This window comes from Candoia aspera, chromosome 1, assembly GCF_035149785.1.
Source record: "Candoia aspera isolate rCanAsp1 chromosome 1, rCanAsp1.hap2, whole genome shotgun sequence".
Taxonomy (NCBI): domain Eukaryota; kingdom Metazoa; phylum Chordata; class Lepidosauria; order Squamata; family Boidae; genus Candoia; species Candoia aspera.
In genome coordinates, this window is record NC_086153.1 from 64,525,222 (window position 1) to 64,541,025 (window position 15,804).

The 15,804-nt window shown below is 42.1% G+C and overlaps 1 protein-coding gene across 1 annotated transcript in view; it reads right to left on the reverse strand.

Moving 5' to 3' along the window:
• TTC27 (tetratricopeptide repeat domain 27) overlaps positions 1–15,804 on the reverse strand; it is an 88,048-nt gene that overhangs the window by 19,082 nt on the left and 53,162 nt on the right. The window contains exons 13-16 of the mRNA XM_063305502.1: positions 11,133–11,360; positions 7,504–7,602; positions 6,426–6,478; positions 290–455 (exon numbers count right to left, since the gene is read on the reverse strand). Coding sequence (XP_063161572.1) covers positions 290–455; positions 6,426–6,478; positions 7,504–7,602; positions 11,133–11,360 — 546 coding nt within the window. The remainder of the gene's footprint in view (positions 1–289; positions 456–6,425; positions 6,479–7,503; positions 7,603–11,132; positions 11,361–15,804) is intronic.

The window sequence follows — 15,804 nt, forward strand, 5'->3', positions numbered from 1 at the left end:
CCTCCCACCAGAACTGACATCTGAAGATCTGCCCCTGCTGCAGGAGAGAGGTGTCCACTTCAGAGTGGCCTGTCTCCGCTGTGGAAAAGGATCGTTTTTACTAGGTCTTGATATGGCTTGAAAGTTATGGCAGCAGAAAGAGTTATACTTTTTAATTTCTTTCTAAGAAATTCTAAAATTCTAAAACAGGCAACTTGATGCCTAACATGCTTCAAGTTATTATTTTGTGTCAAGAGCCACATCAGAAATTTAACATTACACACATTAATAAAAACAGCGGGCATCCCACCTGGACATCTTTATACTTTTCTTGCAAGTCCATAAGCCTGTGATAAGCTTTAATGGCTTCTGAAAATTCTCCAATATCCGTACTGGTTAGAATGTAGTTTTCCCAAATCTGCCAATGCTCATAATTACACTTGAGAGCTTCTTGAAGAGTCCGAAATGCTTTGATTCTGGTTTAAAAAAGAAATATCAAACATTAATTATAAAACAGGCACACTTTGTTTTTCCATTAAAGTCTTCTCCATTTGCTTGTTTAGAATCTCTACATTTTCATGCCATATCAAAAAGAAAAGAAGTGGAAGAAACTCCTGCCTTTGGCACAAAGGCATCACTTACTTGTGAGGGGGGGCTCTTTACATATAATTTTAAATATAATCAGGGTAATGTGAGAGATACTTCCTTTAATGGGACCCAATGGAGTTGATGAAGCATATGGACAAAACCATTTAGATGACTCATAAAGAAGGTGTCCATTGCATGATGAAGACAAAACAACTGGCCTCCCTCATGTGGCTGGATCATTCACATACAGAAAGAACCAGGTGACCCACATCTGCCTTTAGCTGTAAGAATTCTAACACATTCAGAGGAAAACAAAAACCTGGTATCAAATTTGTCCTTTGTCAAGTGGAACGACATTGAAGAGAAATGGAAACCAGAGTTCCAGACTGAGAAAAGACCATCTCAGGATGTTGTATAATTTGGGAAAGAGAAAAAGGCACAAAAACATGAACAATGATTTCACTATAGAGAGGATTCACTTTTGATACACAGTAGTCACTGGACTTCTTTCATAATGGCTTAAACTTTTCTAAGATGAATTACTTATCAGAAGTTACTGGATTACTGTAAGCCTATTTAATTTGTTTCCCCCCACTTTTCAAAGAGAAACCCAACAGCAGAGCCTAACATCCTTTTTGCTGCCCTATAGTCCCCAAAAATCTTAATAAGGGAAAAGGCTTACACACTAATCCACCTCTGCCAAAAAGGAAACCAACCAACCAAATATGTATACAAAACCAGAACAAATACTCCCCCAAATCATGACATCCCAGAATTTGAAACTGACAGAGAGCCAGTTTGGTCTAGTTGTTAAGGCAATGGGCTAGAAACCAGGAGACTGAGAGTTCTAGTCCCACCTTAGGCATGAAAGCTGGCTGGGTGACCTTGGGCCAGTCACTCTCTGTCAATCCAACCCTCCTCACAGGGTTGCTGTTCTGGGAAAAATAGGAAGAGGCAGGAGTATTAGGTATGTTTGCCACCTTGAGTTGACCAAAGATTTTTTTTAAAGGTGGGATAAAAACATAATAATAATAATACCAATAATAGTAGTAGTAGTCTTTTAGAATGAATTGTCAATGAGTCATGGTCTTGTGGCATCTGAAAATCTGGAGCTGTAGCCAGTGAACCTTTATGCTAGCAACTGAGCTGAGTATCAGATGCTCTGCAGTCATATTCTCAAAGGCTATTACAACTGGTTTGGCTGAGCAAATAGAGGCATTGGTTCAAAGGTATCTAATGCCCACTGCTAAAGAGGCAATTAGCTGGAAAATTTTGTCAGGCTATTTCTATACAAGGACACTTGAGCATCTTGGAATCTCTTTGCATCTATTTTCTGTTTCTCGCAATCTCTGAGGCAACTGCATCTCTCAGTCTGCTTATTCCATAAATATGTCTAAAGACCTCTTGAACTGATTTATGGCTTTTGGTTCAATGCACCCTCTTAGCAATTTGTTTCCTGTGTACACGACTTTGTAAGCTCCCCATTGGTTTTCTCATTTTCAGTTTCTTTCGAGAAAACAGATAAATTGTTTTTCATGATGTAAAGAAAAGAAAAAAAAACAAGCAGATAAAAATACCCTTTAGCTTCTCCCTTTGTCTTCTGAAAATGCATTCCTTTAAATAGAAGATTAATGGGACACAGTCCTAAGCAACAAAAAATTATCTTGACAATTTACTTATGATTCTGAATAACTGAAAGCTAGTTTATCAAGAAGGTATCCAACCCAGTCATTCTTACATAAATGAAACAACAGAATTAAGATATCAAGTCCATGCACAAGATTTATGAAAGGTACATTTCTAGGAAAATGAAGAGATAACTTAATACTGAACTGCCAGTTTTCACAAAGAATACTGGAAGAACAGTGCAATAAAAACCATTAGACATATGACCTGTTTAAACAAGATGCATTCAGATTTAGGGCAGGATTCAAGTTTAAGTAAGAATGGTGCTATGCATTTAAATATCTGTAGTCAACTTCTCTTGCCAGCTGCACATTATCTAAACTATTTTATGACAAAAATAGGAACCTGAAGTACTCATAAGACCTCAACAGCAAATAGTCATATTAATCAGCTAACACAAAATGTTATTACGTTTTTGTTTTACAATACAACTGGAAGAGAGGAAAGCTCACTGGATTGGAACAGCATTTCCCAACCTGTGGTTCTCTAGATGTGCTAATACTACAAAGCATCCGTGATTTCCATCCAATACTTCCAAACTGGTTCTGGGTGGGAACTATGGGAACGCTAGTGCAACAAATCTGGAAGACACTATATTGGGTACATTCCTGAATGTGGCTGCTTCTGCAAAGAATATGTGGCCCCCTGGCCCTTATGTATATATAAAAAAAGAGATACAGAGCACATATTGCCCTTCCTCCATTAGCTTCATGGTGAATCTGAAATCCTAATTAGTTGTACACTGAGCAATAAATTTTGTACTGTAACATTTGTGGCTTCAGCAAAGGATCGTTACCTTGCCGTGGTGCTGGAGCTTGAGCACCTCAATGATGCCATGAGCTAAACCGTGAAGGGCCACCCAAGACAGGAAGGTCATGACAGAGAGGTCAGACTAAATGCGATCCCTGGGGAAGGTAATGGCAACCCACCCCAGTATTCTTGCCATGAAACCTAAATGGATCAGTACAACCAGAGATATGTCGGTATACCATCGGAAGATGAGACCCCCAGGTCGGAAGGTGGTCAAAATGCTACTGGGGAGGAACAGAGGATGAGCTCAACTAGCCCCAGACGTGATGACGCAGCTAGCTCAAAGCCGAAAGGACGGCTAGCGGCCGACGGTGCTGGTGGTGAACGGCGAATCCGATGTTCTAAGGATCAACACACCATTGGAACCTGGAATGTAAGATCTATGAGCCAGGGCAAATTGGATGTGGTTATTGGGGAGATGTCAAGATTAAAAATAGACATTTTGGGCGTCAGTGAACTGAAATGGACTGGAATGGGCCACTTCACATCAAATGACCACCAGATCTACTACTGTGGACAAGAGGACCACAGAAGAAATGGAGTAGCCTTCATAATTAATAGTAAAGGGGCTAAAGCAGTGCTTGGATACAATCCAAAAAACGACAGAATGATCTCAATTCGAATTCAGGGCAAGCCATCTAACATCACAGTGATCCAAATATACGCCCCAACCACAGATGCTGAAGAATCTGAAGTAGAGCAGTTCTATAAGGATCTGCAGCACCTACTGGAAAACACGCCTAAAAGAGATGTTATTTTCATCACGGGAGACTGGAATGCTAAGGTGGGCAGTCAAATGACACCTGGAATTACAGGTAAGCATGGCCTGGGAGAACAAAATGAAGCAGGACATAGGCTGATAGAATTTTGCCAAGACAACTCACTCTGCATAACAAACACTCTCTTCCAACAACCTAAGAGATGGCTTTATACATGGACTTCCCCAGATGGACAACACCGAAATCAGATTGACTACATCCTTTGCAGCCAAAGGTGGCGGACATCTGTACAGTCGGTAAAAACAAGACCTGGAGCTGACTGTAGTTCAGATCACGAACTTCTTCTTGCACAATTTAGGATCAGACTAAAGAGATTAGGGAAGACCCACAGATCAGCTAGATATGAGCTCACTAATATTCCTAAGGAATATGCAGTGGAGGTGAAGAACAGATTTAAGGGACTGGACTTAGCAGATAGGGTCCCAGAAGAACTATGGACAGAAGTTCGCCACATTGTTCAGGAGGCGGCAACAAAATACATCCCAAAGAAAGAGAAAAGCAAGAAGGCAAAATGGCTGTCTGCTGAGACACTAGAAGTAGCCCAAGAAAGAAGGAAAGCAAAAGGCAACAGTGATAGGGGGAGATATGCCCAATTAAATGCAAAATTCCAGAGGTTAGCCAGAAGAGATAAGGAATTATTTTTAAACAAGCAATGCGTGGAAGTGGAAGAAGACAATAGAATAGGAAGGACAAGAGACCTCTTCCAGAAAATTAGAAACATTGGAGGTAAATTCCAGGCAAAAATGGGTATGATCAAAAACAAAGATGGCAAGGACCTAACAGAAGAAGAAGAGATCAAGAAAAGGTGGCAAGAATATACGGAAGACCTGTATAGGAAGGATAACAATATCGGGGATAGCTTTGACGGTGTGGTCAGTGAGCTAGAGCCAGACATCCTGAAGAGTGAGGTTGAATGGGCCTTCAGAAGCATTGCTAATAACAAGGCAGCAGGAGACGATGGCATCCCAGCTGAACTGTTCAAAATCTTGCGAGATGATGCTGTCAAGGTAATGCATGCTATATGCCAGCAAATTTGGAAAACACAAGAATGGCCATCAGATTGGAAAAAATCAACTTATATCCCCATACCAAAAAAGGGGAACACTAAAGAATGTTCAAACTATCAAAGAGTGGCACTCATTTCACATGCCAGTAAGGTAATGCTCAAGATCCTGCAAGGTAGACTTCAGCAATTCATGGAGCGAGAATTGCCAGATGTACAAGCTGGGTTTAGAAAAGGCAGAGGAACTAGGGACCAAATTGCCAATATCCGATGGATAATGGAAAAAGCCAGGGAGTTTCAGAAAAACATCCAAGTCATCTTGTATGCCTCCTGAAGAATCTGTATAACGACCAAGTAGCAACAGTAAGAACAGACCACGGAACAACGGACTGGTTTAAGATTGGGAAAGGAGTACGGCAGGGCTGTATACTCTCACCCTACCTATTCAACTTGTATGCAGAACACATCATGCGACATGCTGGGCTTGAGGAATCCAAGGCTGGAGTTAAAATCACTGGAAGAAACATTAACAATCTCAGATATGCAGATGATACCACTTTGATGGCTGAAAGCGAAGAGGAACTGAGGAGCCTTATGATGAAGGTGAAAGAAGAAAGTGCAAAAGCTGGCTTGCAGCTAAACCTCAAAAAAACCAAGATTATGGCAACCAGCTTGATTGATAACTGGCAAATAGAGGGAGAAAATGTAGAAGCAGTGAAAGACTTTGTATTCCTAGGTGCAAAGATTACTGCAGATGCTGACTGCAGTCAGGAAATCAGAAGACGCTTAATCCTTGGGAGAAGTGCAATGACAAATCTCGATAAAATAGTTAAGAGCAGAGACATCACACTGACAACAAAGGTCCGCATAGTTAAAGCAATGGTGTTCCCCGTAGTAACATGTGGCTGCGAGAGCTGGACCATAAGGAAGACTGAGAGAAGGAAGATAGATGCTTTGGAACTGTGGTGTTGGAGGAAAATTCTGAGAGTGCCTTGGACTGCCAGAAGATCCAACCAGTCCATCCTCCAGGAAATAAAGCCAGACTGCTCACTTGGGGGAATGATATTAAAGGCAAAACTGAAGTACTTTGGCCACATAATGAGAAGACAGGACACCCTGGAGAAGATGCTGATGCTAGGGAGAGTGGAGGGCAAAAGGAAGAGGGGCCGACCAAGGGCAAGGTGGATGGATGATATTCTAGAGGTGACGGACTCGTCCCTGGGGGAGCTGGGGGTGTTGATGACCAACAGGAAGCTCTGGCGTGGGCTGGTCCATGAAGTCACGAAGAGTCGGAAGCGACTAAACGAATAAACAACGACAAACATTTGTGGGTGCGGTGAGATCTAAAGAGCTGCTTTTCTTTCCAAAAGCATTTTTTCCCCATGATATAATCTCTGACATTCTAATGATATTTATGGTGGGAGGCCAAATGGGAGAGCTTGGACTTGTGGTGGTGATAAAGAGGATCCTGAAGGCAGTACGTTCAGAAGCTGAATGTTATTCCGGAAAGGCCAGAGTGAGAGGAAACCAGGCTGTTTACTTTGGAAGGAAGAATTGCAAATCCCCTTTGATGCACTTACTTCTGTTTTAATCTGATATATGCGGTAGATAGATTGTTCCAAGCCTCCGCATTCTGCAGTCAAAATACACACAAAAGCGTTAGCATTAAACTGCCACAGAAGGGATAAATATTTAAATACAAATACATAAACATACTTTACTCCACAAGCAATGCTGCGTTAATAGCTGATATTCATACAAACACAAGTACTGAATTTATACCATCAATGTGCACAATCCAACCATTTATAAGTGGAGAGTTTCAAGCATGTACCACTGACACCTCTCAGGACATGCAGAGTTCTAGTGACCTGAAACAGTTTCTGATGCAAGCAAAAGATGCTGATAGAAGAGTGACAGACCAACAGAAATAAGGGCCTGATGAGTGGCAATATGGCCACAGGATACTTTATCATCCTTTCTCAAAGAATGATCTTTGGGAAGTCTTTGTACAGCAAAGACCTGATAAGGTCTTGCAAAATGAGGGGGAAAACTATTACCTATGGACTAATGGTCCAATATCGTACTCCTTATTTAGAAAGGAAAGAAAATCATTTAAAATCAAGGAACAGCAAGCTTTTCAAATGGGGGGCACCATCATACAATTGCTAGAACACCATAGGCACCAAAATAATTTAAAAATCTATTTTTAAGTATGTTTTTCAATTTTAATAGACAAAATCCCATGTGAGAACATGGAGATCTTTCAAGTTTTGGCTACCTTGTGAGCATTTGGCACTTTTAAATTTGTGTGTGTGCACATGTGTCCACTGCATATGTGCACATGTGTAACTGGTGGGAATGTTGTACATATGTTGTACATGCACATATATGTGCACATTATTAGGGCACAGATAACACACTCTGTAACACATGTGCTCTGTGCAGGGGTGTCGGTGTAGCGAGACCAGAAGAACTCAGCTGACCTCTTCAACAATTCCTCCATGGCTGTAACAGCTGTTTTTTTTTTCTGACTCTCAAACATAAACTCATAGAGAAATCCACCAATTCCACTTACTCCATAAAATGTGGAAAATGATAATAAAAGGATATTTGATCAAAGCACACCAGAGTGCTATTTTTCCTTCATTTACTTACATCAGGTTCCAACATCACACAGTGCTGAAATGCTCGGGAAGCGCCGTCATAATCTTCCAATGCTAAGTAGGCACAGCCTAAGGAAAACCACACCCCCAACTGAAAGAAAAATAAAATACAATAAAATGTATCTACACACTTTTGGTGAAGAACTAGTTATGCTCTGTCGTCTATACTTCCAGGTAACCAGGGGGAAGTTATTGAATGCAGCCTTTCTCAACCTAACATCCCCCTGCCTCATGCACAGCAGTGCAGGACAGATAGGGCCATATTGGCTGAGAACTGCAGGAGTGAAATGGGGAAGACCAAGAAACTCTAGGACAACAACAGTGGCAGCTAAAGCTTGGCAGCTAAACCTAGCAGGGACATGTTCCAAAGAGGGTACTGGATATCCTTCCTATCCCCCCTGTCCTGCCAGTCCATTACACTGATGAAGAGATACTGAAACTCAAAAGCCTACAGAGATTTGGTAAACTTCAACTGGCTCTAGGAGTTTTAGATTTTGTTATCCCCTCATCACCAACAGCGGCAAACCTTTTATACAGGCAGGACCAGGCTAATCTTGTTGGGACTCACAAGCTAAGTAGGACAGAAGCTGATGAGGAGGAATTCTCTGATTTTCATGACAGAGAAAGTCATCTGTAAACAAGGGATGGATGGCATAAACCTTCAAGGCTAGGAAATCAGCCGCTACACAACGGCTGAATCAAAAAGGTGGGAGGAAGAGGCCCAGCATTTAAACCTGGGAGCTAATATATACAGCAGGCAGGATTCCAGATGCTCTTCAATGGAGAATTTCCCTAATTCTCTAAAATAAACTTACTTATCTTACTTTGTTGTGTCTGCTTGGGAATGTGGAGCAGCAAGAAAAGTTTATCACTATACTTGGTCCAAAGCCTTGACAATTGGGCCTGGTTAATACTTAGATGGGCAACTACTCAAGGAATACTAGGGCTATAGGCTAGACTGAGAAGTGAAAAAACATCCCAGAAGAGGCCAGTGGCAAGCCACATCCCTATGGTTAACCAAGAAAACCGCTTGGAGATACCCATGAAGTTTCCAGGGGTGGAGTTTGACTCAGGGAGACTTTACCTTACTTTCCTGTAAACAGAAATTCCTGCTTTCTTAGAAAACTTTTTATTTTATCTTTTTTCTATTCCTTAGTTTTTCTTTGTATGTTTTCATGTTTATCTTTTACCTATGTTAAAATCTCTAATAAAAATTATATATATATGTACGTATGTATACAAAAATTCAGGGAGCATGCTTGGAAATAAAATGGAACTCATGAACCAGATGTAAGCAAATTGAGAACACCTAATTCTGTAACTTTAAAGGAATTTGTAGTCTCACTGTAACTACTCACTTTAAAAAAAAAAATCACATACTTATGCACAAATGAGCACAAAAAAAGACATCCCCTGCACTGCCTCATCCCTTGAGAATGACTTAATGTGGATTTACCCACAGGGGAAAAAAAATACTATTTGAAGCATAAATTTCTGAATGCAAAGCTGGGTTCCCCAGAAGACAAACTATTACATATATATTCAATTCCAAGTTATATAAAGAAAAGCCTAACATTCTGCACACAGAATGGCTTGGTTCAGATATAACAACTGGGGTCCAATAAACCAGGAAAAGGCAGATTTCAGGTTTGTTGGATCCACTTAGTTCTTTCCCTAGAATATCTAGATGATTGCAGAGTCAAGTGCAAAAACGTGTATTTCGAATGAAAAGTGCTCTGATCCCAGGAGTTTGTTTTAAAGAACCAGAACTTGAATGGCACTAACACCCCTTTAGGGAAAGCATTATATTTTTCTTCATTTCAGCAGTTTAATTTAGGGCAGAGTGATGTTATCTTGCCATTATTGTGAAAATTTTAAAAAGGACACTTTACTATCTATCGGAAATCGTACAGAAATACACCAGAAATGTCCAGTCTACTTTCTCCAATAAATCATAACACATAAGCCATGGAACAAGTGTGTGTATAGCCTGTCCCTTCTCCATCCCTCTTTTCATCTTCCTACTGGCTACGTCAGCTTTTTAAGTCATTGCTTCCTACAATGTCTATATTGTGAAGCTAGATTATGGCATCTCTTCACATCAAGTAATTAAACTTTGAACTCCTAATGTAATTCCTGGTAATTCTTACATGGAATTGGGCTGATGCCCTGTGGGCTGTGCCTTACCTTTGCAGGTAGTAACATGAATTTGAAAAAAAAAATTCTTGAAATGTATAAAATTATACCTCTGGGAACTTAGAAATGTGTATAGTAGTACAGGTGTCAATGATAGTTTGGTCACTCCACAGTAACACATAACTATTCTTTTTAAAGGGTTAGGTCATATATGGAGTACAATATCCATTATCCCTGATTACTAGTCATGCCAGCTAGGACTGATGTAAACTGGAATTCAGTAACATCTGTAGGGTTCACCCCTATTATACAATATAGGACTTGAAGTGGTTCTAGCTCCTCCACCCTACAGATTTATTCCTCTTTTTACCTGTCAAACTAATCTCAGCATCATTCAGAAGGGGCTTTGATTCAATCACCTTAATTATGAAACAGACAACTGACTTTTCTCAAGCTGTTTTATTTGGAAATGGGCTCCAGATTAAAGGACAATTATTTTCTTTTTTGCACTTCTATCTACTACTATCTTCTTTCTACTACTACTGCAGGAAATGTGTTTAAGTTATCTTTGCCCATTTCAGAAGGAGGCCTTTAGAGTGGGCCCAACAGATAAAAAAAATTGCAGAAGAATATCAGAGTGAGAGAAGCCATGGCTTCCGGAGACAATTATGCTGGTTGGAATGGGATCTGGCAAATCACTCAGAACTGTGAAAAACCAGAGGCCTTTCATAATCACAGCTTGCAGAGAGGGGGTTCTGATAGCAAGCTGTTTCCCTGAATCTTAATAGCAAGCATGAGGGAATACAGCATGAGATACATTTCCAATGAAATGTTCATCGCAAAGCAAGCATCTTCATAGTGTTTGTGAAAGAACTGGCTTAACACTAAGATCCTGAGTCATAAAAATAGGGCCATTAATTAGGGTTTCCCCCCCATACAAACTCTTGTTCCTGCTTTTCAGAGTGGGGACTGTTTAAGAAGATGGTATGTACAGCATTACCAGAACAATATCTGGCCACAAAGGCAAGGGGCAGCTATATTCTCAACATACTTTTCCCTATTTTCAGTCTTAAAATGATGTCAAGGCAAACCTGTCTTTCACCATCAAGAGCTCAGAGGAAGAAGGTACAACTACAGACTGCCCTTTCCTAAATGGTTCCCAGGGGGACACTGGGGGAATAAAGGCTGGGAACAAAATAAGCAGCCACTACAGTGCAAGAGAATGGTGGGCTTTGAATTGCATGCTTTGTGTCCAGAACTGAAGGAACAGCATCAAAATTTAATTTCTCATCAAAGTTCAAACAGCTGTTTGAGGATGTTATCTGTTGAAAGGGGGTGACGATCCTTGGCAATTTTGCTTTTACAAAATGCATGACACCTGAACTCCATGAACCAAAGAAACTCTGTGTTATAGAGCTTCAGTTCTCAGGCAGAGTATTTAAGAAACCAAGTTACAAATTGTTCCAAGAAGCTGCAGTTGCTTACCTGCATTGGGTTAATCGCTACGGAACGCTCAAAGCATTCTATGCATTCTCTAAAATTCCGGTTGCGAAGGTGAAGGAGGCCCTTTGAGCGCTGAGCCCTGGCACTGCGGTGACTGGACAACTCCCAAGCTTTGTTGTAGTACAAATGGTCTTTAAGAACATCTCCAAGCAGGCAATATAATCCTACTGTCTCCTTCTTCTCTAGCTCCTGTCTCAAAATTTCTTCTGCCTATGGGAAAAAAGGAAAACAGGGAAAGGGAGAAGAAATGGGAGGGGGGAACTAGAGTCCAGGCACCACTAGCATTCTATTGACCCCAAATGTAATTTGTTTCAATTTTCTCTAGGATCTTAGGTTGGAAATGCCAGAAATCGACATTCTCCACCAGGCTGTTCTCTGTAGACAGATAATGCTTATCTTCCCCACTCCCCAGCATCCATTTTAGGTTGTTGAGGTTCTTTAGCAATCTCTCTCTCCACTCTCAAGTCGCTACTCAAAGCCCAACCAAGCTGCTGCTCATAAAATGACTTACAAGAGTCTAAGGAAGAGGAATTTGGGCAGTGCCAGATTCCTTTCTTACTTTCCTCACCTACAGGTTTGGTTGACACCGGCGCTGAGATGGCTGCCTGGCTCTAGCCCCGTGACTTACTCCTGCAGGCAAGGAGGCTCCAGCAGTGCTATGGCCAACGAGGGCACTGTATTTAAGGTTCCTTGCCCAGTGAAGACGAACAGTGGGGAAGAGGCTACTTGCTAATCAACCATGTCGTTATCTAACGAATCAGCTTCTTTACTGCTGTAACTCATTACTCTGGAACTTGAATGCGTATACTGCCAATTAATTTTTAATTCTTTTGAATACATAAAATAAAACGCCAAACAAAAGCAACATAAACATATTCCAGGGCTCTCTACTCCTTGCGCTGTATCTCCTTGTGTCTATCCTTGCTTAAGCATCTCCCAGAAGCAGCAGCAGTATGGCATACTTTCAATTACTTTACTTCCTCTCCCTTACCTGGGTATTGACGGTATTTCCTATTAGCTTTGAATTTAGGGCAGTGTCTGTAACTGTTAGACTCTATCTTAGTCACACTATCCCTTAACAAGCTGGTTTCAGAAATGTGCTGGCCCTGAAACGCATTTTACAACTAAGGCAACTATGGAAGAAAAGCAAGCAGAGAATGGGATACAAGATAAATGCAAGGATTATTAAATCAAAGATGAAAACTGCATAATCTGCACCAAACCTACTTGTCAGGAAGAATTATTAAGCTTTGCAATAGTTTTCTAAAGAAGGAAAGAAACCAACCAACCCACCCCAGCGTGCTAGTACTGTGAGGAATTTAAAAACCTCCACAAATCCTTTCTTTCCTTGTTTTCTCTCCTGCTTCAGAGCCACAGTCTGCCCTGTGAATAAACATCCTGGAGGTAAAAAGTGCACTGGGAGCTGCTCCTTAACCCCATCTTTGCAAAACACTCTCCAAGTTAGGTCACTGTATTTTAGAAGAGCTAGACAACACAATAACAACATTTTATGTTCAGATTCACAAAACTACATTTTCTATGCTGACCCGGACTAAAATTGCAGTGAATTCATTACCAACACCAAAGGAAAATGGGACACAGCTCAGTGGCAGAGCAAACATGAACTGCAAAAAGGTCGTCTTCTGTCCTGGCATTGCCAAGGAGAAGGTGGTGAAAGACAGAGTGGGCCCAACCAAAGAGAAGAGGAAATTTGCAAGACTATTTGGCAAGAGAAACAATCCTTCTCTGGCAACGTATTTGTTCAGTACAACCCAGGCGCATGTTCTCAAGTGGCTCAAGACCTTGTCTAACTCGACCTGCTAAGTGATACAGAAGAAGGTAACCGAGCACTTAGGAAGATACAATTCTTCCTACAGTATATACATTTTAATCTGGATGGCACTAATTTGGCAGTCCAGCAGCTTCTCACTCATCTCCCTCGGCTTGCCACCCTCTTCCCTTCCCTAATGGATAGGTCAATGCTGCTTTTAACATACAACCAAGAAGGCGTGACCACCTAAAGCCACTGCAGCAGTAACTCATGCCCTTATCACCACTCACCTGGACTCATATAATGTGTTCTACACAGGGCTGCCTTTGAAAACCATTTAGGAACTTCAATTGCACCAGTATGGTTATCAACAGGTATGCAATTACATAAGTATATTATATCAGTGCTTCAGGCTCTGCACTGGATCCCTATTAGCATCTAAGGGCAATTCAAAGTGCTGGTTTCAAACTTTAAAGCTCCCCATGGTTTGGCACTAGAATACTTGCAGGAACACTTTCTCCTCCCAGTTTTGATTTGCCCAACTCGGACATACTTTGAAAGTCTACTTATGATACCGCCCTCCCACACATGCACACTTCTCTGGGTTAAGGGGCTTATAGGCACCTATTTTCTATGGGTGCGCCTACACTTTGGAACAGCCTCCCTAGAAATTCAGTCTGCCCCCAGTCTATTGGATTTGTACAACCTTTTAAAAACAGAGTTGTTTCAGTGACTTGGGGGATGGATTGACGTCATTAGACCGATTGATTATTGTGTTACTTTTGACTGCTTTGTATATTCTTTTACCGTGAATGTTTTATTGTATTTTTATTGATGTATGTCAACTGCTGTGAGTCTTTTTGACTGTGGCAGAGTATAAATCAAACCAATCAGTTGAAAAATAACTGTCCTAACAGCCAGGAACCACGCTGAGACAAAGAATACGTCTCTAGTGTTTATTACTGCTACATTAGACAGAAAATCCTAACAAACTGAAGAAGCATGGGAAAAACCCAGATAAACCCCAAAAGTCAAGGCGGGTCTGATCTGTGTCTCTTTGAATAGCTGCTTAACTCCTCAGTATTACGCATGCGTTTTCCCCCCTGGATAGGGGCCCCCTCCTGCTCACCATCAGTACTCATGACATCACCCTCCCCTCCAGATTCACATTCCATTTCAGCCCCCTCCCTTCCAGAGGTCTCATAAGAGTCCATCTCCCCCTCCAAGCTCCCATGGGAACTGGGCAACAATGGAAATTCTTCAAAGGAAAACTCCTCCAAGGACGAATCAGTGCTGCTCTCCAGGTCTGATAACGCTTCTGGCCCAGGTGGCTGTTGCTGGAAAATAGCTAGATAATTAGAAGAGTCGTCCCCCCTCCCCCTTGGGAAATGCAAGCCGGAGGTGGAGGGCTGCGGCTCTCCCTCCTCCTCTCTCTCTGGCCTCAGAGCCTCTGGCGGGGGTGGAGGTTGCCAATGTATGAACTCCTCTGCTTGGGATTCCTCTGCTTGCTCAGTCAAGTGAGGAATCTCTGGTAGAGTGCAAGGCTTGGGTTTGTGAGGGAAAAGCTGATGGAATCGTTGAACCAGTGCTGGTGCATGCACATCTCTGGCATTTTCCCATGTGCACTCTTCCTCAGGGTACCCTTTCCAGTGTATTAAATATTGGATGCCCCTTCCCCTCCTCCTAGAGTCCAGAATTTCTTCCACTTCGTACTCTTCCTCTCCCTCCACAATTACTGGAGGTGGGGGGGCATTTGTGATTGTAAGGTACTTGGGGGAGGGTCTTTGGCTAGCAAGGCTCTGTGAAAAACTGGATGGATTTTCATGGATGCTAGCAGCTTTAAGCAATAAGCCACTGGATTTATCTGCTGTACCACAGTGAAAGGGCCCACAAACTTAGAGTCCAACTTCTTGGAGGGTCTGGTAGAGGTCAAAAACTTGGTAGAGAGCCATACTTTGTCTCCTACTGCAATCGCTGGCCCCTCTTGTCTGTGAGTATCTGCAGCTCTCTTGTAAGCACTCTTTGCCCTGTTCAGCTTCTTTAACAACTCCTGTGCGGCTTGTTGCTTCTTAAGAAAATCAGCCGCGGCTGGAACAGTTCCCTGCTGGGAGGAGGTGGGCAACACCCGAGGGTTAACCCCGTAGAGTGCTTGGAAAGGAGACATCTTGGTAGAGGATTGCATAGAGTTGTTATAAGTAAACTCTGCCATGGGGAGCAGGGCTGGCCAATTGTCTTGCTGATAAGTGGTGTAACACCTGAGATACTGCTGTAACCATTGGTTAATTTTCTCAGCTTGCCCGTTACTAGCCAGATGATGCGATGATGATAGGTGGATCTGGACCCCTAATCACTGGAAAAGAGCCCTCCAGAACCTGGAAGTGAATTGAGGGCCTCTGTCATTCACCAAGTGATTTATCATGCCTCTATACCGAAAAACATGGTCCATAAACAACTGCGCTGTGGCTTGCACAGATGGGAGGCCCTTGCAAGGAATAAAATGCACCATTTTAGTGAAAAGGTCCACCACCACTAGTATGGAAGTCAGCCCCTGGACCGGGGGTAAATCAGTGATGAAATCCATGCAGATTGTATCCCAAGGCCTACTGGGGGTGGGTAGGGGTTCCAAGAGTCCTGTGGGCTTCCCTGGGAGAGGCTTGGCTCGTCTACAGGTATGACAAGAAGCAACGTAGCCCTTTATGTCTGCAGTCATCTTAGGCCACCAGTAGTCTCAGAGCTCTATGGAGAGTTTTGAAAACACCTCTGTGGCCTGCCGTTTGATGGTCATGGCAAAGTCTCAGTACTTCTTCCCTCAATGAGGGGGGAATGTATAATTGCCCGCTATGCCAGAGGATTCCTGCCTCCACATTAAATGGGGAGGCAGTG